Source organism: Hypanus sabinus, chromosome 14 (genome assembly GCF_030144855.1).
Source record: "Hypanus sabinus isolate sHypSab1 chromosome 14, sHypSab1.hap1, whole genome shotgun sequence".
NCBI lineage: Eukaryota > Metazoa > Chordata > Chondrichthyes > Myliobatiformes > Dasyatidae > Hypanus > Hypanus sabinus.
In genome coordinates this window covers 83,662,220-83,683,052 of record NC_082719.1, presented here as the reverse complement: position 1 = coordinate 83,683,052, position 20,833 = coordinate 83,662,220, and the positions used below count along the sequence as shown (strand labels likewise).

At 42.3% G+C, this 20,833-nt stretch overlaps 1 protein-coding gene across 2 annotated transcripts in view; it reads left to right on the top strand.

Moving 5' to 3' along the window:
* Window positions 1–1,270: 1,270 nt before the first annotated feature.
* Window positions 1,271–20,833, top strand: part of mtmr12 (myotubularin related protein 12) — a 103,688-nt gene continuing 84,125 nt past the window's right edge. For both annotated transcript variants that reach the window (XM_059989573.1, XM_059989572.1), the window contains exon 1: window positions 1,271–1,422. In XM_059989573.1, the coding sequence (XP_059845556.1) occupies window positions 1,354–1,422 (69 nt within the window). In that variant the 5' untranslated portion in view covers window positions 1,271–1,353. The remainder of the gene's footprint in view (window positions 1,423–20,833) is intronic.

Here is a 20,833-nt window from a genome sequence, read left to right as displayed (position 1 = left end):
TTCCTCACCACCGATTCAACCTGCAAATTAACCTTCAGGCAACCCTGCACAAGAACTCCCAAGTCCCTTTGCACCTCAGATTTTTTAAATTTTCTCTCCATTTAGAACATTTAGGAAACAGTCTACACTTTCATTTCTTCTACCAAAGTGCATGACCATACACTTTCCAACACTGCCCAATCTCCTAATCTGTCTTTCTGCAGCCTCTCTGCTTTCTCAAAACTACCTGCCCCCTTACCCATCTTCATATTGTCTGCAAACGTCGCCACAAAGCCATCAATACCTTCACCCAGTCATCGACACATAACGTAATAAGAAGCAATCCCAATACAGACCCCTGTGGAACACCACTGGTCACCAACAGCCAACCAGAAAAAGCTTTCTTTCTTTGCCTCCTGCCAACCAGTAACTGTTTAATCCATGCTAGAATCTTTCCTGTAATAGCAGGTAACTTGTTAAACAGACTCGTGTGGCACCTTGTCAAAGGCCGCCTGAGAATTCAAATAACTGTACACATCAACCGATTCTCCTTTGTCTATCCTGCTTGTTATTTCATCCAAGAATTCCAACAGATTTGTCAGGCAAGATTTTCCCTCGAGGAAACCATGCTGATTATGGACTATTTTACTATGATTGGACAAAAGAGGCCGCAGATACTGGAATCTGATCAGGAACATAGAACATGGATGACGGGCAGATGGAACCAGTCGGAAAAGGAGTAGCGTGTGGGTACTGGACAAAACAACGTGGGGAAGGAAAGCGTGAGTTACCTGAAAACGTACATTTCAATGTTCATGCCCGGCAGGAATTTGAGTTGCATACTTCCTCCACCGTTAGTGTATCAAGACTACAGCGAGCCTCGTTTTGTAATTTTGTAATTCTAGAGAGTGACACAGCCGATCTGTCAAAGCAAGCTCTGCCCCAAAAGTGAATGAAGTCACCAGCATTGGCCGCACACCGAAAGGTTACACCGAGTCAACCTTCAGAGTAAATGACAGACTTCCAGCAAATATCGTTGGCCAAGACGCCAATGATCGATACTTCAACTGACCAATAAACGGAGAGGCCACTATTTTCTCAGCCCATAAAAGGAGCGCACGGAGCCAGCGGCGGGCGAATAAGAATGGAGTGGGATGGCTGGTGGGAGGGGAAACGCGCTCACGTTGATTGGCACAATTATTAACCAATAAACCGGCGGCTGGAAGAAGCGACGTCTCGAAATCGGAAACCTATATTTGACCTCGTAGAGCCAATCAGAGGCGTGCGGAAGGCGGGTTTGAGACGGGCACAAGTTTAATTAGTGGCCGCACCACCTAAGGAATCAGCAACAAAGTAACCCGGAAAAATCACGAAATGTTGAGTTTAGGGTCGGGAGGTGGAAAAACAGCGAAGCCTTCTTTCGTGTCTTACGTTTCCCCTGAGGTGGGTCTGCACTCGTTTAATTAACTAAGAGCCAGGGCTTTGGTTGAATCTCTGGCTGGCGGTGTGAGTGATTGAAAGGGACCTGCGGAATGGGTGCGGTGATTGTTTATTGCTGTTGCCGCAGCACAGGCTATGCCCTGGCATGACAAGGTTTGCAGTAATGGATGTAATTTTAGACCTTCTGCTCTTGCACTAGTATTCTGTCTGTAAACAAGGTCAGGAAAATCAAAACCACCAACTGATAATTGTCACTGTGTTGAGATAGATGCCGTCATTCGACACTGGTCATACGGCGAGTGGAATTTAGATCCGAGCTGAGATCCTTTTAATTAATATTGTTCTTTTGATTAAGCTACAGGGAAGTTGGTGACGGAGGCGCCTTTGGTAGCACAGGAAGACAAAGTGGCAGAGCGAAGCAGGAGAATTTAAATGATTTAGTTCAACTTGAACTAAACATGGGAGTTCAACTTGAAACTGAATGGAAACTGGTCTATGTAGCTATATTTTGTGTCGATAAGTGAAATACAGATCACCTAGTCTTAAGCTCTGGCAATTCACCATATTGTGACATATATACTTACTTAAACTATTCGGTTATTTCAATAGATCTCAAATGTTTTTGGTTTCATGTTAGGTTGAGCGAGCTAGGAGGAGGATGAGAGGAGGCTTGATAAAGGTGTACAAGATGATAAGAGGTATTGATAGAGTGGATGGCCAGAGACCTCCCAAGGTGGAAATGGCTAATAGGAGAAGGGATAAGGTTAAGGTGTTTGAAGGGAAGTGTTGGGGGGGGGGGGGGGGAAGACTGTTCGAGGTGTGTTTTTTTATTTCAGAGGCAAGTACATTGAACACACTTACCAGAGCTGGTGGTGGTAGAAATGGATACGTTAGAAACATTTAAGATATTCCTTTGGTTGAAATAAAAATGGAGGGCTACGTGAGAGGGAAGAATTAGATTGATCTTGGAGTAGGTTCAAGGGTCAGCACACCACCATGGGCCAACGGGCCTGTGCTGTGCTGAGTTATCTATGTTAGATTCAGTTTTGTGTACTTTCAGTGTCTGTGAAAGTATCTTCTACATGCAATAGTTTATCATCAGGGATCAATGAAATACCCTAGATAAATGTTTTACTCACTTAGGCTTGTTTAGTTATGGTGTAAAAGTAGTTTCTTAATTGCAGAGCTCTTTGTTAGAACAAAACTAAATGATGGCCACATTTTTCTCCAAATGATCTTTTCCTAATGTTATTGTTTTGAGATGATGACTTTGGCTTTTCAGTAAAGATCTAGATTGCAAAGTGTAGGTCTCATTTAAATTATCAGGTAGAGATTCTTGAAATTCTACTTTCTTTTACCGGGGAAATCCTGTCTCACAAGTGAGTTCTTTAATTGGATAATTAAGATAATGTAGCATGACAGTCATAGTTTACATCGTCTTTAGCATTTCTTTTGACAAAGTCCTGCGTGGTGGGCTAGTCTAGAAGGTTGGAGCACATGGGATTCAAGGTGTATTGGCACACTGGATCCAAAATTGGCTTGTTAATAGGAGCTGATCGATAGTGTTGGGGTATTTCCTGACTTGAAGTCTGTAACCAGAGGTGTCCAGTAGGGGTTAGTGCATTGTTGTTTGACCATTGTTTGGCTTGATGACAGAAAAACCAGTGGAATAATAGATGGCAAAAAAATGAAAAGATACTGGGACAGAAATCGGTACAAAAGTTGGGTAGAGTGGTGGCCAATGGAATTTAATGCAGACTTGTGAAGTCACTACTTCACTACTAAGTCACTACTTGGTGATGTCAAATACTAACATGATAACATAGGAAATGGTATACAATCGCATTAACTTGCAGTGCTAGTTCATAGCTCCCTGAACATGGAGGAGAGCATTTGCTTTGCTTGCCTTTATCAAGGCGTTGATTATAACAGTTAGAATGTTATATTACAGCTGTATAAAATATTGGTGAAGCCACACTTGGAGTATTATGTACTGTCTGGCTGCCAAAGTACAGGAAAGATTTGTAACATTACAAATGGTACATAGAAAACTTCACTAGGATGTTCCCTGACTGGAGAGCTTTAGAGGAGAGATTGGATAGGCTGGCCTTATTCTCACTGAAATGTAGGAGACTGAGGAATGAACTTTGAGATTTACAAAATTGAAGGGCATAGATCAGTAGACAACCTTTCTCCCAGCATGGAGAAGTCTAAGAATAGAGGGCAAAGATTTAAGTTAAGACGGGATAAATTTAAGGGAGCTCTGAGGAGCAATTTTTTTCAAACAGTGTAGTGGTTATATACAATGAGCTGGCAGTGAAAGTGGTGATTAAAACCCGCTTTCGCAATGTTCGGAAGGAATTTGGACAGGTGCTTAGATAAGAAAGGAGAGGAGGAATGTGGGCCTACGGTGGGTAAACATGATTAGTGTATTGGTTTATTATTGTTACATGTACTGAGAACAGTGGAAAATCTTTGCGAGCCGTCCATGCAGATCGTTTTAAGGCATAAGTACGTTCAGGTAGTACAAGGGAAAAGCAACAACAAAATGCAGACTATGGTGTTGCAGTTGGAGAAAAAATGCAGTGCATGTAGAAAATACAGTACAAGCGCCATGACAATGTAGAACGTGAGGTCACGAGTTCATCTTTAATGTCCATGGATATTAAAATGGGATAGAAGTTCTTGACCGTAGTGCTGAGTGTTTTCAAGCTGGTTTCTTGTGTCTGATGGAAATTGGGTGGGGGCAGGGTAGAAGATAGAATGTCCAAAGTGAGTTGAGCTTTAATGCTGGCTGCTGGAAGTGTGGACAGAGTCCATGGACGAGAGATTGGTTTTTATAATGGTTGAGCTGTGTCCGTAACTCTCTGCGATCTCTTGTGGTCTTAAGCAGAGCTCTTGCTGCTCCAAGCGATGATGCATCTGGATAGGATGTTTTCAGTGATACACTGAGGGTCAGCTGGAATATGCCAAACTTTCTTGGTCACTGAGCTTTCTGAGCTATAGCGTCCACGTGGTTGGACCAGGATAAGATGTTGGTGATGCTTATGCCGAGGAACTTGACCTCAGCACCAGAGCGACGTGTGTTCCATTCTGCTTCCTGAAGTCAATAGCCAGCTCTTTTGTTCTGCTGATATTGAGGGAAAGGTTGCTGCCTTGGTACACACTGGACTCTCCTTCTTCCTATACTCTGTCCTGTTGATTATTTGCAATCCGGCCCGCTGTGGTGGTATCATGTAGATGTAGTTGGAGCAGAATCTGGTGACACTGTCTCGAGTGTATGAGGAATTGAGCAGGAAGTGGAGGACACAGCCCTGGTGGGACATCAAGATCGGGGATAAATGTGGCAGAGATTTCTCATCTGTTGGTCAGAAAGTTAATGTTCCAATTGCAAAGGGCGAGGGGGTAGTTGCTGAGCCTTAGGTCTTGGAATTTGGAGGTAAATTTACTTGGCATTATGTATCGAAGGAGGTACTGTAGTCAACATAGATGTCTTTACTACCTGGATGCTGAGTGTTCAGCCAGGGAGATGGCATCAGTTGTGTTCCTATTTCAATGGTAGGCAACTTGCTGTGGATCAGTTGCGTGGAAGGCTGGAGTTGATGTGGGCCATGACCTGCCTCTCAAAGCACTTTGTGATAGTGATAGCAGACCCATCAGGTGATAGTCATTAAACATGTTATCTTATTTTTCTTCGGCGCCAGGATGATAGAAGCTTCAATGCAGCTGAGAATCTCTTGATTGGAATAGAGAGACGTCAAAAATGTCTGCAAATACTACTACGAATTAATCAATGTCGCCTGATGCCTTTTGTGGATTTACTGAAGGCTGCAATGGTGACTGATGGTACTAGAGCATTAGAGGTTGTCAGGATAGACATTACAGTCAGCATACATGAGTCAAGCAATGTGCCATCTCTGATTCTATGACTAAATCATAAACACAGATCCTGCAATTGCTGGAAATCCAGAGTAACACATACAAAATGTTGCAGAAACTGATGTTAGGCAGTATCTGTTGAAAGGAATGAACAGTTGACTTTTTGTGCCAGGACCCTTCATTCAGTCCTGATGAAGAGTCCCAGCCTGATACATCAAATGTTTATTCCATTCCGTAGATGCTGCTGAGTTCCTCCAGCATTTTGTATGTGTAACGCTGACTAAATCTTTGTTTTTTATCAGCAATGTATACACTCTTGTTTCAAGACTGGCTTGGTTGATGAGTGAACTATCTTTTGTGAGAACTTAAGGTATGATTATATCAAATTTTGAATTGCTGATGTGTTGTGGCATCCATTTTGAAAGGGAATTCATGATTATAGTCGTGTGATTTGTCTGACATGACTAAAACTATATACATTTTCAAGACACTGTGTTGGTTTCTATAATTAATGTGTTTAAAGAGAGCAAGGTTGCATTTGTATCGAGTTTCTTGCAACCTATCCATAATCTGATGCACTCACAGCAAGTTAACTTTGGAAGTGTAGTTATATTTTAATTTCAGTAAATAAGTGAGCTGATATAAGCACAACTCAGCATGATGCAACCATACCATTTATCAGAGCTGTTTTTAACATATTAGTTGAAGGATATATATTAACGATGGAACAACATGCATAGTGCTGGGGAAATGGTTCTCGTGTGTCTACGTTGACAAAGGTTCTGCAGAACTCCCAAAGCTGCTCCGTCCTCACTGATTTGGTTTGACTCATTTTGCTGTATTTACCAATGACGTGACAAATGAAGCTAATGTTGGTCTAATTCAAAAGGTGGCTTCTAACACTTAGCTCTGCTCAGAAATATGGGGTAGGATTCTGTTTGGTAGCTCTTCTACAGTTCCTTCTTTGACTATGATTGTTCTTGGCAGATTTTTCTACTGAGATGGTTTGCCATTTCCTCCTTCTGGAAAATGTCTTTACAAGATGGGTGACCATAAGATATAGGAGCAGAGTTAGGCCATTCAGCCCATTGAGTCAGCTCTGCCATTCTATCATGGCTGACCTGGGATCCCACTCAACCCCATAAATTTGCCTTATTGCCATATCCTTTGATGCCATGACCAATCAGGAAACTACCAACTTCTACTTTTTAAAAAAATATATACCCACAAACTTGCTCTCCGCCAGTGTCTGTGGCTGAGCATTCCACAGATTCACTACTGTAGCTAAAAAAAAAATTACTCCTTACCTCTGTTCTAAAAGGTCGCCCCTCAATTCTGAGTCAGTGTCTTGTAGTTCTGGATATCTCCCACCTAGGAAACAGTCTCTCCACATCTAGCTTATCTATCTAGTCCTTTGAACATTTGGTAGGTTTCAATGAGATTTCTCCCCCCCCCCCCCCCCCCCCCCGTATCCTTCTAAATTCTAGTGACTACAGACCCAAAGCTGCCAAATGCTCCTCATATGTTAACCCTTTCATTCATGGAATCATCCTTGTGAACCTCCTCTGGACTGTCTCCAATGAAAGCACATTCTTTCTGAGATGGGGCCCAAAACTGTTGACAATATTCCAAGTGCAGACTGACAAGTGTCTTAAAAAGCCTCCGCATTATCTCCTTGCTTTTTAGTCTATTTCCCTTGAAATAACTGCCAACTTTGCACTTACCACCTTTGACATTTGGAGCATGATGGACACCTGCAGTAACACAGTTTTGTACCTATAGTATCAGTAACTGATAGAAACATGGTACTGCTGTGGCCCATTGCTTTACGTGGGGCAGCACAGCAGTGTAATGGTTTGCATAATGCAGGGGTTGCCATTAACTAAGTGGTCCATGGACCCCAGATTGTGTCCCTGCCTGGCATTACGCGATACAGGACCTGCTGCAAGATCAAGATTTGATTCCCGCTGCTGTCTGTTGGAGTTTCTGCGATTTCCCTGTGACTGCATTAGTTTCCTCTCGGTGCTCCAGTCTCCTCCCACATTCCAAAGACTCGTGGGTCAGTGTTAGTGAATTGTGGCCCATTTTGAAACATAGCAAAACTTGTGGGCTGCCCACAGCTAATTTGATATGACTCATCTTGCTGTGTTTTTATGTACATATGACAAGTAAAGATAATGCTTATCTCATTCAAAAAGTGGCTTCTAACACTTAGTACTGCTTGTATTTTGGCTAGGATCTAGCACTTCTGCTGTTCTTTCATACAGCTTTAATCAGAGGTGTACTGCTTTTTGAGGAAGTTATTATGAGTATCCTGCTAGAACATTTAGTTTGCATATTAAAGACATACATGCTGTAGCGTATCTACAAAGGAAAATGAATTTAGAAAAGTGCATCTTTTGTACGGTGTTTGGTTTGACATGATGGCTACTGAAATTGATCTTCTTGGGCCCCTTATCTAAGAAAGAATTGGTGACATTAGACAGGGTTTAAAGGAGGTTCAGGAAATTATTCCAGGATTGAAAGGCTTGTATGAGTGTTTGATTGATTTGGGCATATACAGACTGGAATTGAGAAGGATGGGGGGGTATCTCATTAAAACATATTGAATGTTGAAAGACCTTAATAGAGTGGATAAGTTTTTAATGAAGTGTATACTCTTGATCATGTGACCATTGCAATTTACTACCTAATCAAATGTTACTAATTGAATGTTCCAGCTTGCAGTGACTTTTTTTTATAATCCAGATCTTGATAGTGCTGGGTCAACAATCTGTTGAATACCTAGACACAAGATTCTACAGATCCAGGGGCACACAGACACACAAAATGCTGGAGGAACCCAGCAGGTCACACGGCAATAACGGAGAGGGGGTTTAGAAAAAGTTGATATGTCAGTCTGAGGGTCTTCATCAGTACTGGAATGGAAGGGGGAAGAAGCCAGAATGTGGGTTGAATAGAAGGAGTACAAAAAGGTGGGTGACAGGTGAAGCCATTGGGGGGGGGGGGGGGGGAAGGTGGATGATAGGCGGGTAAGGGGAAAAAGCTGACACGAAAAGGGGAATGGTAAAAGAGAGAAGCGGAATGGAAAAGAAATTGCCAGAAGCTGGAGGAAATCGATGTTCGTGTCATCGATTGGAAATGACTCAGAATATGAAGTGTTGCTGCTCCAACGTGAGTGACCACATCATGGCGCTTGCAATCTAGATTGGAATAATGTTTAGTCAAAATGTTCCTGAGAGCCAGATGAGCTTAAAGGAAGCAGGAAATAGAAAAGCAATCTAGCTCTGATCACAACTTTCCCACAGCCCTGACCCATGCTTTTCTGGTATACCCTAGCCCTTGGCTGTAGGTGTACACCTGGTCCACAGTGTGGGCCCTGGCTGCACTCACTCCCTGCACTCTGGAACCCCGGCTCACGTTCCAGATTAATGAGTAAGCCAGATGCCAAAGCTGTCAGGCTTCTGAACAGCAAACACGAGGAAATCTGCAGATGCTGGAAATTCAAACAACACTCACAAAATGCTGGTGGAACACAGCAGGCCAGGCAGCATCTATAGGGAGAAGCATTGTCGATGTTCCGGGCCGAGACCTTCGGCTTCTGAACAGTGGAGGTTTCGAATTTATTTATCACTTGCACATCGAAGTGTACAGTGAAATGTGTCATTTGCATTAACAACCAGCACACCCAAAGATGTGCTGGAGCAGCCCACAAGTGCCGCCACACATTCCAGCACCAACTTTAGCCCACGGTTCTCAGCAGAACGCAAACAACAGCAGTGAGACAAGCCCAGTACCTCCCTTCCATCCTCATGTGTATACTGTCATCTAACCCCAGAACAGTTGGTCTTCTCCAGCCTCCAGTGGACTCTGACTCGGGCTTGAGTTGGATTCCTGAGTGTAAATTTTATGAGGTGATCTTATTCATTTTTGTGAGCCAATTTATAGTTTCACAGGTTATACAGATACCGTTTTGGCTAGGTAATCTGTTCTAGCCTGTAAGTTTGTGTGGTATCTAAAATTAAACATCTAATATAAAAGTGAAGTGACTGGAGCATTGGAAATGAGCACTGGCAGCTTTCCATTACTTGTGGCAAAAAATAATCTCTGCTCGTTTACCTCTCCCCAAAAGATTTCCATCGCTGGTGAAGTTTTAATTCAAAATAAAGGCTTTTGATTTTTCCCGCTATAATGAGATTCTACAGAATATTATAGTACTTCAATGCCTTTTTTTAGTTGACCAGGTTAAGAAGAGATGTATTTAAGCAGTTGTAAAATGCCTTCATGTTTCTTAGTGCCTCTGATGGAGTAAGCGGTTTAACTTCAAATTTGAGCTGTTGCCTTCGGGAGTATAATTTAATCCATGAAAATGTATACAGGGAGAGCAGTTTAGATTTGGCACTCCCATCTCTCCTGATCCTGCTCATCACTCTCTCAACTTTCACACCCGCATTGCTAGGAGAGCCTTGGTCTCTCAGAGCTGGAGATCTTGTTCAGTCCGACTTCAGTTTCTCTGTGTGGAGCTTGCACACTTCCCTGAGACTTTGTGGGTTTCCTTGTAGACCCTCGGAAGGTATCCAGGTTAATTGGCCACTCTAATTGACCTCGAGTCTGTGAGGTGTTGGTATAAATGTGGGAAGGATAACTTTTTTTTAATTGGTTAGGTTCAGACTAGTGTAAACAGGTGATTAGTACTAAAGGACCTGAGGTAAATGAGACTAGGACTAGAGGTCCTAATTTAAAGGTGAAAAGGAGGACCTAAGGGAGAACTTCACTCAGAGGTTGGTGTGAGTGTGGAATGAGCTGCCAGTGGAAGTGGTGGATAGGTTTGAGTTCAACATTTAAGTTAAATTTGGATAAGTACATGGATGGGGGGAATATGAACGGCTAGCATCCATGTACGGGTTGATGAGACAAGGCAAATCAATGGTTTGGCATGAACTAGATGGGCTGAAGGGCCTGTTTCTGTTCTGTAGTACTGATGACTGTGAATAGATGGGACAGAACATGCAGGTGTCCCGCAGTGTTTTCCCAGGCCCTACTGGAGAGGAGGCAGCACACAAATTCCGGTTGGGAAATGAGGGCAGGCAAGTGGCTGAAGGTTCAGTGGGGCAACATTTTGGGCCCTTTGACCATTCATCTACTACTGGTGGAAAAACATGGGACTGGTCCACAAGTTAAAATCTGGATTTTTACGGTATGAAACAAGACCTTGCAAAGATTGATTGGGAGAGATTGTTTGCAGGTGTAGCACATCTGGCAAGAAGGAAGCTTTTAAAAGTGAGATGGGGAAGAGTTCAGGGTCAACATGTTAATGTTGGTATGAAGAGTAAGCTAGTCAAATTGATACAGAAAAGCTAGGGTGCACAGTCTGGTAGTAATTTTATGCATTGCACAACCCTTGCATTACAAGATCAGCTGTAACATCAGGATTTCATTTAAGCCAGTCTGTAGGAGTTTGCCCTCCCCATGCCATAGTTTCCTCCAGGTGCTCCAGCCTCCTCCCACATTCGAAAGACGTACGGGTCAGTGTTTAGTGAGTTGTGGCCACATTTTGTTAGCACCTGAAGCATGGCAACACTTGCGGGCTGCCCCCAGCACCATTCTTGCTGATTTGATTTGACTCATTTTGCTGTGTTTTTTTTTTAATGCACATATGACAAATAAAGCTTGTCTTATTCAAAAAGTGGCTTCTAACACTTAGTCAGCACTGCTAGGAAACATCGCCTTTTGAGGAAGTTATTCTGAGTATCCTGCTGGTATGGTTAGTTTTAATAATATTAAAGGCATTATGTGCTGTAGAGAATCTGCAAAGGGCAGTGCTGTACAAAAATGTACCCTTTACACAGGGTTTGGCTTGACAGCTACTGAATGAATATTGTAATGCTTTGAACTGTAAAAGGTTTATTGTTTTATGAAGTTGTTTTAATGTAGTGATTTTGAACTTTAGCATGCATTTCCCTTTGCAAAGTGGAGATCTTTGCAAAGCTTTTAATGAAGTGTATACACTTGATCATGTGACTATTTTAATTTACAATCTGACCTAATGTTATTAATTGGCTGTTCCAGATTGCGGTGATCTTTTTTCTATGATCCGACTGTTGATAGTGCTGGGTCAACAAACTGTTGAATACCTAAACACGCGATTCTGCAGATCCAGTGTCACGCACACAAATGCTGGAGGAACTCAGCAGTTCGGGCAGCATCTATTGAGAGGAATGAAGAGTCGACGATACAGTCTGAGACTCTTCACCAGTACTGGAATGGAAGGGGGAAGGAGCCAGAATGTGCTTGAGGAGAATGAGTACTAGAAGGGAGATGATGGGTGAAGCCAGCTGAGTGAGAAGGTTGGTGGGTGGAGGAGAGAAGCTGGGAGGTGATGGGTGGGGAAGGTAAAGGGCTGAAGAAGATGGAGAGGAGAGTGGACTGTGGGAGAAATGAATGGCATGGAGGCACTGGAGGGAAATGATAAGTGGGTGAGGAGAAAAGGAGAGACAGAATGGGGGATGTAAAAGGAGAGGAGTGGGATGAAGGAGAAATTAGCAGAAGTTGGAGAAATCGATCTTCGTGTCATTGGTTGGAAATGATGCAGGCAGAATATGAAGTGTTGCTTCTCCAAAGTGAGTGACCACATCATGGCACTTGCAATCTAGATTGGAATAATATTTCGCTGAAATGCTCCTGAGAGCCAGATGAGTTTAAAGGAAGCAGGAAATATAAAAGCAATCTAGCTCTGATCACAACTTGCCCAAAGTCCTGGCCTACGCTTTTCTGCTGTTCCTTAACCCCTTGCCCACGGTCTAGGCCCTGGTTGCACACATTGCCTACACTCTGGAACCCCGGCTCACGTTCCAGACTAATGAGTGAGCCAGATGCCAAAGCTGTCGAACTCCTGAACAGTGGAGGATTCAAATTTATTTATCACTTGCACAGCGAAGTGTACAGTGAAATGTGTCATTTGCATTAACAACCCAAAGGTTGTTTTTGCAAGCAACAACAAAACAGCAGGAAAACAAGACTCATTCCTCCCTCCATCCACGCATACATACTGTCATCTAACCCCAGGACAAGCTGTCTTCTTTGGCCTCCAGCCTCTGGCAGACTCTGACTCAGGCACGAGCTGGATGCCTGAGTTTATTTTTGTGAGCCGATATATGATTTTACAGACTGTAAGGATAATATTTTCACTAGATAACATGCTGTTGGGGCCTCTACATTGGGTGGTATCTACAACTAAACATCAAATATAAAACTGAAGAAGGGACAGTGGAGTCTTGGAAAAGGGCACTGGTAGCTCTTCATTACTTGTGACAAAAAATATTCTCTTGCTCGTTTACCTCTCCCCATGAGCTCTCCATCCCTGGCGAAATTTAAATTCAATATAAAGGCTTTCAATTTTTCCCACTATAATGAGATTCTGCACAATATTATAATATTTCAGAGTCTTTTTACTTGACCACATTAAGATTCAAAGTACATCTGTATCAAAGTTTGTATGAATTATACAACCTGGAGATTCATCTGCTTGCAGGTAGCCACAAAAGAAGAAATGTGAAAGGACCCAATTTTTTTTTTAAAAAAGTCCCACACCCAAAGCAAAGAGAAAGAGGAAAAGAAAAGCAAATCATGCAAACAGTAAAAGCAAGCAGAAGCGTTCCAAACCAAATTGAGTCCACGGTCCCGAATCCCAGTGCAGCCAGAGTAGGCCCATAGCCTCGGTCTCAGTTAGTCATTTAGTGGGGCAGATTGTCAGAAAGCTCGCAGACATGAAATGCGTAGCAGCTGGAGCAATCCCTCTACCAGAGCCTCAGTGCCAAGGAGAGTGAAGTAAAACATCACAGAGCAGAACCAGGCATCGGGGTTTCTTTCCTTCAGAAGGAGATGTACTAGCACTTCTGATGGGTTAAGGGGGACTTGAGGTAGAACTTCTTCACTCAGAGTTTGGTGTGAGTGTGGATAGTGGAGGACCAATGCAAGAGGTAGATAGGTTTGATCTCAACGTTTTTAAAGTCTAATTTGAATAAGTACATGTTGGGAGGGATATGGAGAGCTGGCTTCCATGAGGCAAAATAATGGTTTGGCGTGGACTGAAGGGTCTGTTCTGTGCTGAAGGACTGTGATTCTGAATAGATGGGATAGAACATGCGTGTGTCCAGAAAAGTTTTACTCAGGTTATGTATAGATTGCCCTACTGGAGAGGAGGCAGCACATGAACTCCATTTGGGGAAATGAGGCCAGGCAAGTGGCTGAAGACCCAGTGGGGCAACATTTTGGGTCCTTTGACCATTCTTCCATAAGTGATGGTAAAAGGTGGGACTCTTCCACAAGTTAAAGCCCCAATTTTGATGGTATGAGTCAAGACCTTACAAAGATTGATTGGGAGATGCTGTTTACAGATAAAGCATATCTGGCAAGAAGGAAGCATTTAAAAGGGAGATGGGGAAGAGTACAGAGTTAACATGTTAATATTGCTATGAAGAGAAAGGCTAGTCAAATCTTTTAATGGTCCATGAACACTATTTTGTTAATCTTTTCTTTCTTCTGTAAATTTTATAATCATTATATCTTGCACTGTACTGCTGCAACAAATACAAATTTCTTGACATGTGATGACTGATTCTGATGTGGGTCTGTTGTGGACAGAGTGGGAAGGGGGCAGGGAGAAGGGAATTGTTTGGAGAAAGGGAGAGAGAGAGAGTGGGAAGCACCAAAGAGTCTTTCTGTAATGATTAATAAACCCATTATTTGAAATCAAATGACCTTGCCTGGTGTCTCTGGGTTGGGTGTGTCTGCACCCATGCCCCGGCACTCCTCTGCCACCTGTCCCACACCCCTCCCGCAGCACTCCATCCTTGCTTTTCCCAACGTTCTTTGCTCCCATCTGATTTACAAAGTCGCTCCTCACACCACATTCACAAATACAGTACTGTGCAAAAGTCTTAAGCACCCTAGTTTTCTATATGTGCCTAAGGCTTTTGCACAGTACTGTATGTCAGCAACCATAAACCTGAATCTGATATTGAGCAAATCTGCAGATGCTGGAAATTCAAACAACAACACACACAAAATGCTGGTAGAACACAGCAGGCCAGGCAGCATCTATAGGGAGAAGCGCTGTCGACGTTTCGGGCCGAGACCCTTCGTCAGGATATTAAGGTTCTCTTCAGCAAAATTAGAGGCTTGGTGCAGTGTAAGAAGCTTAACCGATCCCCTTAAAGAGTATAAAGGATTACACTTGAGGAGACAGAATAACAAGGGATATGAGATGTCCTTGGGTAGTGAAGTCAGGGAGAATCTGTAGAGGTAAGGGTATAATGAAAGCAAAAGTGTGACGTTGAGTCTGTGAGGTTGTATGTTATGCTGAGATGTACAAGGAATGAAACAACTGACATGTCATGGGACCATATCTAGAATATTGTGCACAGATAAAGTTCACTAGGATGTTTTTTGAGATGGGTGGGGGTGGTGAGGGTGTGCTTTGTGAGGAGTGACGAGAAGGCTGGGGTTGTTCTCACTGGAAGGAAGGAGGCTGAGGGGGTGACGTTGCAGAGTTGTAGACAATCACGAGGAGATGGATGGCCAGTTTTTCCCCTCCCCCCCTCCCCCTCCCTGGAGAAGGCAAGAGAAAGACTAGTGGGTGTAGGCTTGAGGTAAAAGAGGAAACATCCAGAAGGTGGTGAGTATATGGGAAGTGCTGCAAAAGGAAATGGTGAATTTAACAATGATACCAGTGTTTGAGGCTTTTCGGCAGGAGTGGAGGGATAGGCCAAATGCAGACAAATGGGACTCGCTTAAGGTTCCTTTGTTGACATGAGTGAATTGGGCTGAAGGGCCTGTTTCTGTGCTCTGTGATTGTTCTGCAGCATGGATTGCCCATGAGTACAAAATATCAGTTTGGCCCTGCAGGCTGGCTTGGGCACTTTAAGATTCCTCATATGGTACTGATTTTAAAACCTTTTTTAATATAATAAGTGACATACACTATGCCCTGCTATGTTCTAAAATTTAATGAAATGACCGTATACCCCCCCCCCCCCCAAACCCCACTGTGTTTGTGCTAACCATCAATATCTATCTGTGCTCAAATTTCTTTTTCAACATGGTAGAATGCTGTTGCAGGGGTTTGACAGTTAACTGCTCTGGTGTAATGTAAAAGTTGATCTGTAAATCTGATTTATTTTAGTTGACCGACTTGTTTTATTGTGATGTTATTTATAATGCAGGATGGAATTGAAGGATTGCTGCGTGGTATTGGTTGGTTTTTAAGTGGTCACTTTAGAGCTGCTCCTTCCAAAGGAATTTTTTTTTTTGTTTAAGGAATCTTACAAACCTCTGCACAGCTGTCTTCTTAGCTTTGATCGTTCCACTGCATGGTGGGCTGATTTGTCACAAGAGTGAAGATTGGCCAGGCTGTGATGCAAATCTACAGGAAAGATCAGTGAAGGAGAGAGAGAGAATATACAGTGTATTGTGAACTGTGCAGAAGATTTCAGTGGAATTGTTTGCTGCAAATGGTGTATCGTTTGTGATAACATAGCTTCAGTGTTGTGAATGACAAGTTTTGCTGTAAGAGAATGTGGCTTTAGATCACTAAGGACCCTCACCATCAGGGATGTGCCCCTTTCTCATTGCTACCATCAGGGAAGTGGTATAGGAGTCTGAAGGCACACACTCAATGTTTTAGAAATGAGTTCTTCATCTCTGCCATCATTTGTGTATGGTCCATGAACCAATGAACGTTGCCTCACTATTTTGCTCATTTTTTTCACTAATATTTTGTCTATGTCTTAATGTAACTTTTTTAATATATTGCACTGCAGTGGCTATATACGTTTCAGTAGGAGTTTGGGGAGATCTGGTGCATCTCCGAAAATGTGCTCTAATTTCTACAGATGTACCCTGGACATTCTAACTGGCTGCATCACTGTCTGGTATGGGGGGGGGGGGGGGGAGGGGTTGCTGGAGGTCTACTGCATAGGATCAAAGTAAGCTATGTAAGTTGTAAACCTGGTCATGGGCACGAGCCTCTGTAGTATCCAGGGCATCAAGGGCGATGCCTAAAAAAGGTGGTGTCCATCATAAAGTACCCCAGGTCACGCCTTGTTCTCATTGCTACCATCAGGGAGGAGGTACAGAAGCCTGAAGGCACCCACTCAACAATTCAGGAAAAGCTTCCCCTCTGCCATCAATTTTCTGAATAGGCATTGAGCCCATGAACATTACCTCACTACCATTTTTATTTCTGCTTTTGCACTACCTATTTAATTTGTGCTTGCTGTAATTCACAGATTTTTTTTCTATTATGTATTGCAGTGTACTGCTGCTACAGTCAACAAATTTTATGACAAATGTTTGTGATATTAAACTGGTTTCCAACTCTATACTGCTGTAAAACAAACTTCATGATGTATGTCGATGGTAGTAAACCTGATTCTGGGTTGGGGTGAGGAGATATTCAAGGACTCGGCTGAAAAAGAAGGAAGTCCACAAATAGTGCAGTAATTTGCAAGAATAATGGAGCAAGCACTTGCTCTGATAGCAGGACAGTGATGGTTTAGTTGGGAAAGGTGCAATATTTTTTTAAAAATCATCAAACCCTGACACAGCCTAGTGGTCAATAGGCACATTGAGTCTTTGGCTTCTTGTTGAGCGATTATTTTTAAACTCCATTTTCCATTACCCCTGCAGATTATTATTTCTTGATTAAATGTGTTTTTGATTCCTATTTTTCCACCATTCAACCTATCATTACTAGAGTAAAACTCAGTACTGTAAGTCACTGAGTGTTGTGAAATCCCAGTGGTTTGGCATCTAGTACACTGAAAGATGCTTGCCATGTTCTCCTACCATGCTCACTGGGAATTTTATTGTAATTATTAAATGTTTTAAGAAAATGAATTGAAGGTGTGAGCTTAACATCCAATAATCTGGAAAATCTGTGGGTTCAGAACCTCCAGAGCCTGAGTGTGCCAGACTAGCAGGGTTTGTGTTATTAAGAAGTGTATCCACTGTATGTTGAGTACACCACTCCTAGATGTAAAGATTAGGAACACTTTTTTTTTTCGTTTCTCATGTCTAAACTTGTTATAATCTCTCATTCCTTTGTCATATCTTGACTCCAGCTTCCCCAGTCTAATTCTTGTGTCTAAGATGGCATTGTAGTAAATCTCTCTCGCGCCATATCTGTGATCTTTGCACCCTCTTAAAGTGTAGCTGCAGCAAAAAACTGCAGATGCTTGAAATCTGAAATAAAACCTGGGGATGTTCAGTAAATCAAGCTGCATTTTATTTTGGGACATGCAGGGCGGATAGGTCATTCAGGCCCTTTGAGACATGCTGCTCAGCAATCCCCTATTTTAATCCGAGCCAAATCATGGGACAGTTTACAATGACCAATTAACCTAACAACCAGTACATCTTTGGATGGTGGGAGGAAACTGGAGCACCCAGTGGAAACCCACAGGGAGAACGTCCAAACTCCTTACAGGCACTGTGGGAATTGAACCCAGGTCGCTGGAACTGTAAAGCGTTGCGCAACCAATTACACAACTGTGCTGCCCCTCACAGTTCGTTTCTCTTGTGGGGAGAGAAACATCGAAAGTCTGGCCCAAACTAGACATGCTATTCCAATTGTGGTCTAACAAGATGGTAAATTTCAGTATAACTTCCCATTTATTTAGCATTGCCCCTTTTGAAGCCCAGTTTCCCATTAACTTATAAACCACCTTCATGGTTTCCTGCAGGTTTCACAACTTTCTTTGTGCACTTGTATACTCAGTCAGTTCCTAGATCTTTTTAAAGCTGTTCTGTATTGTCTGTAATGCTTTTCATTCTGCAAAATGTATTACAACATAGATGCATGTTCGCTTCCATCTGGTCACCTTGCTGGTCAGTTACTATCTCTCTCCGTTCCTCAAGTCTGCAGATTTTCCCTGCGTGCCCATATCCTTGTGCCCTATTACCGATTCCCTAGGCATACCAATGTGTTTTGCCTCATCTGCCAATGTGAAAAAGCACTCTTTACCACATTATTGAGAATGCCAAATCATCTATCCCAGCCAGTTGCACTCACTATTCTAAACATGAAGCGTGTTGAGGGAAGAAAGGCTAAAAGAAAAATATTAGATTTATTAGTCACATGTGTATCAAGACAAAGTCTGAAATGCATTGTTTGTATCAAGTCGGTGAACATTGTGCTGAGCAGCCCACAAGTGTTGTCATGTTTCTGATGCCTATGTAGCATGCCCATAATTTACTAACCCTACCCACTTAACTTTGGAATGTGGAGGAAATCTGAGCACCAGGAGGAAACCCGCATGAGTATGTGGAGAATGATAGATAGATAGATACTTTATTCATCCCCAAGGGGAAATTCAACATTTTTCCAGTGTCCCATACACTTATTGTAGCAAAACTAATTACATACAGTATTTAACAGTATAAATATGATATGCATCTAAAATCACCCTCCCGAAAAGCATTAATAAATAGCTTTCAAAAAGTTCTTAAATAGTTTACTAAAGTGCATTGAGTGGTAACTTAAGCTCAGTCCTAACCCCGGCACTTAACATGTCTTGCCCCTGGTGGTTGAATTGTAGAGCCAAATGGCGTTGGGGAGTAATGATCTCTTCATCCTGTCTGAGGAGCATTGCATTGACAGCAACCTGCCACTGAAGCTGCTTCTCTGTCTCTGAATGGTGCTGTGCAGAGGATGTTCAGGGTTTTCCATGATTGGCCGTAGCCTACTCAGCGCCCTCCGCTCTGCCACTGATGTCATACTCTCCAGTTCTGTGCCCACAACAGAGCCCGCCTTCCTTACCAGCTTATTAAGATGTGAGGCATCCCTCTTCTTAATGCTGCCTCCCCAGCACGCCACCACAAAGAAGAGGGCGCTCTCCACAACTGACCGATAGAACATCTTCAGCATCTCACTACAAATATTGAATGACGCCAGCCTTCTGAGGAAGTACAGTCGACTCTGTGCTTTCCTGCACAGGGCATCTGTGTTGGCAGTCCAGTCTAGCTTCTCGTCTAACTGCACTCCCAGATACTTGTAGGTCTTAACCTGTTCCACACATTCTCCATTAATGATCATTGGCTCCATATGAGGCCTAGGTCTCCTAAAGTCCACCACCATCTCCTTGGTCTTAGTGATATTGAGACGCAGGTAGTTTGAGTTGCACCATATCACAAAGTCCTGTATCAGTTTCCTTTTCTCTTCCTCCTGACCATTTCTGACACACCCCACTATGGCCGTGTCATCAGCGAACTTCTGCACATGGCAGGACTCTGAGTTATATTGGAAGTCTAATGTGTACAGGGTGAACAGGACCGTGTAAGAGGAATGTGTAAGAGACCTTGTAGACAGAGGTGGGGAATGAACCCTGATCTTGTATCTGCTTGTGAGGCATTGTGCTAATCACTGCAATACATCATAGCATCAGCTTATGCTACACATTTCCAATTGTAATAATGCAGGCATGATGCATTACTTCCATAATATAGGACTTGTTCATTTCCAAAAGAATGAAGTGACTTTGTACTGTATTTTAAATGTATCTCGAGTTTCTGTGGTGGCAAAAAATAAAATGATCTTGGTCTGTTGACCAGCTGCTTGTACATGTGAATACTGAAATGGTTGCACTTAAGTTTGCAGCACAGGAAGGAAATATTGTGATGGTGTACTGTATTGCATAGTCCAGCAGCTGCAACGTTACTTTTAGTCTTTTCTGTCTATTAGATTGTGGTTTAAATATTTTAAGTCTACTTGTTTGTTCTTCAAGACAACACAATGTGGCCTCTTTTAGCCTCTTTTTGAAGAATACTATGAACCCCAGAAAAACTGTTTCTCTTTATTAAAAAAAGAAAGTTGTCCCTTCATTCATTCATTCCCTCATTAGAAAAGCTTTCAAATATCTTTTATGTTCTACATCATTACTCAATGGATAAATGTAAAATAGTTTATGGATTTACTGGAAGTTGCCTTGTCGTTTACTAAAGTGAACTTTTTCCATCCTGATCAATTTAATCCATTCTTCCTCATAACTACAACATCTGTTTTGGCTGTTGATTGAATGCGCTGTTGATGCTTGATTATTGCCTTGTGGTGTTTGCGCTTGCTAAGTACAAATCTGGGGAAAAACTTTCAATTTTTACCTTATTTTTCAAACCTTAATATTCTTTTTTTTTCCTTTTGAGACATTGTCAGTGTTACCTACTTCGATGTACTCTTGTTATTTTGGATAATAATAAAAAGATTTGAAAAGAAAGAAAACTTGCAATTTGGTCATTTATTTCTATAAATTAAAAATTGACTAACTTTTGTTTTACTAACCTAAGCTCATCTACCTCTCAGTCTGGTTTTCCACATTATCACCTTCTGTTTTAAAAAGACTTAACATACTTTCTCATTAGTTGGATGTCCCAGTTTTCTACTTCTAAAATGTTTGTGTTCTTCTTATTAGATTAGCTTTATTTGGCACATGTTTATCAAAACATGTAGTGAAATGTATTGTTTGTACAAAGACCGAGTCCA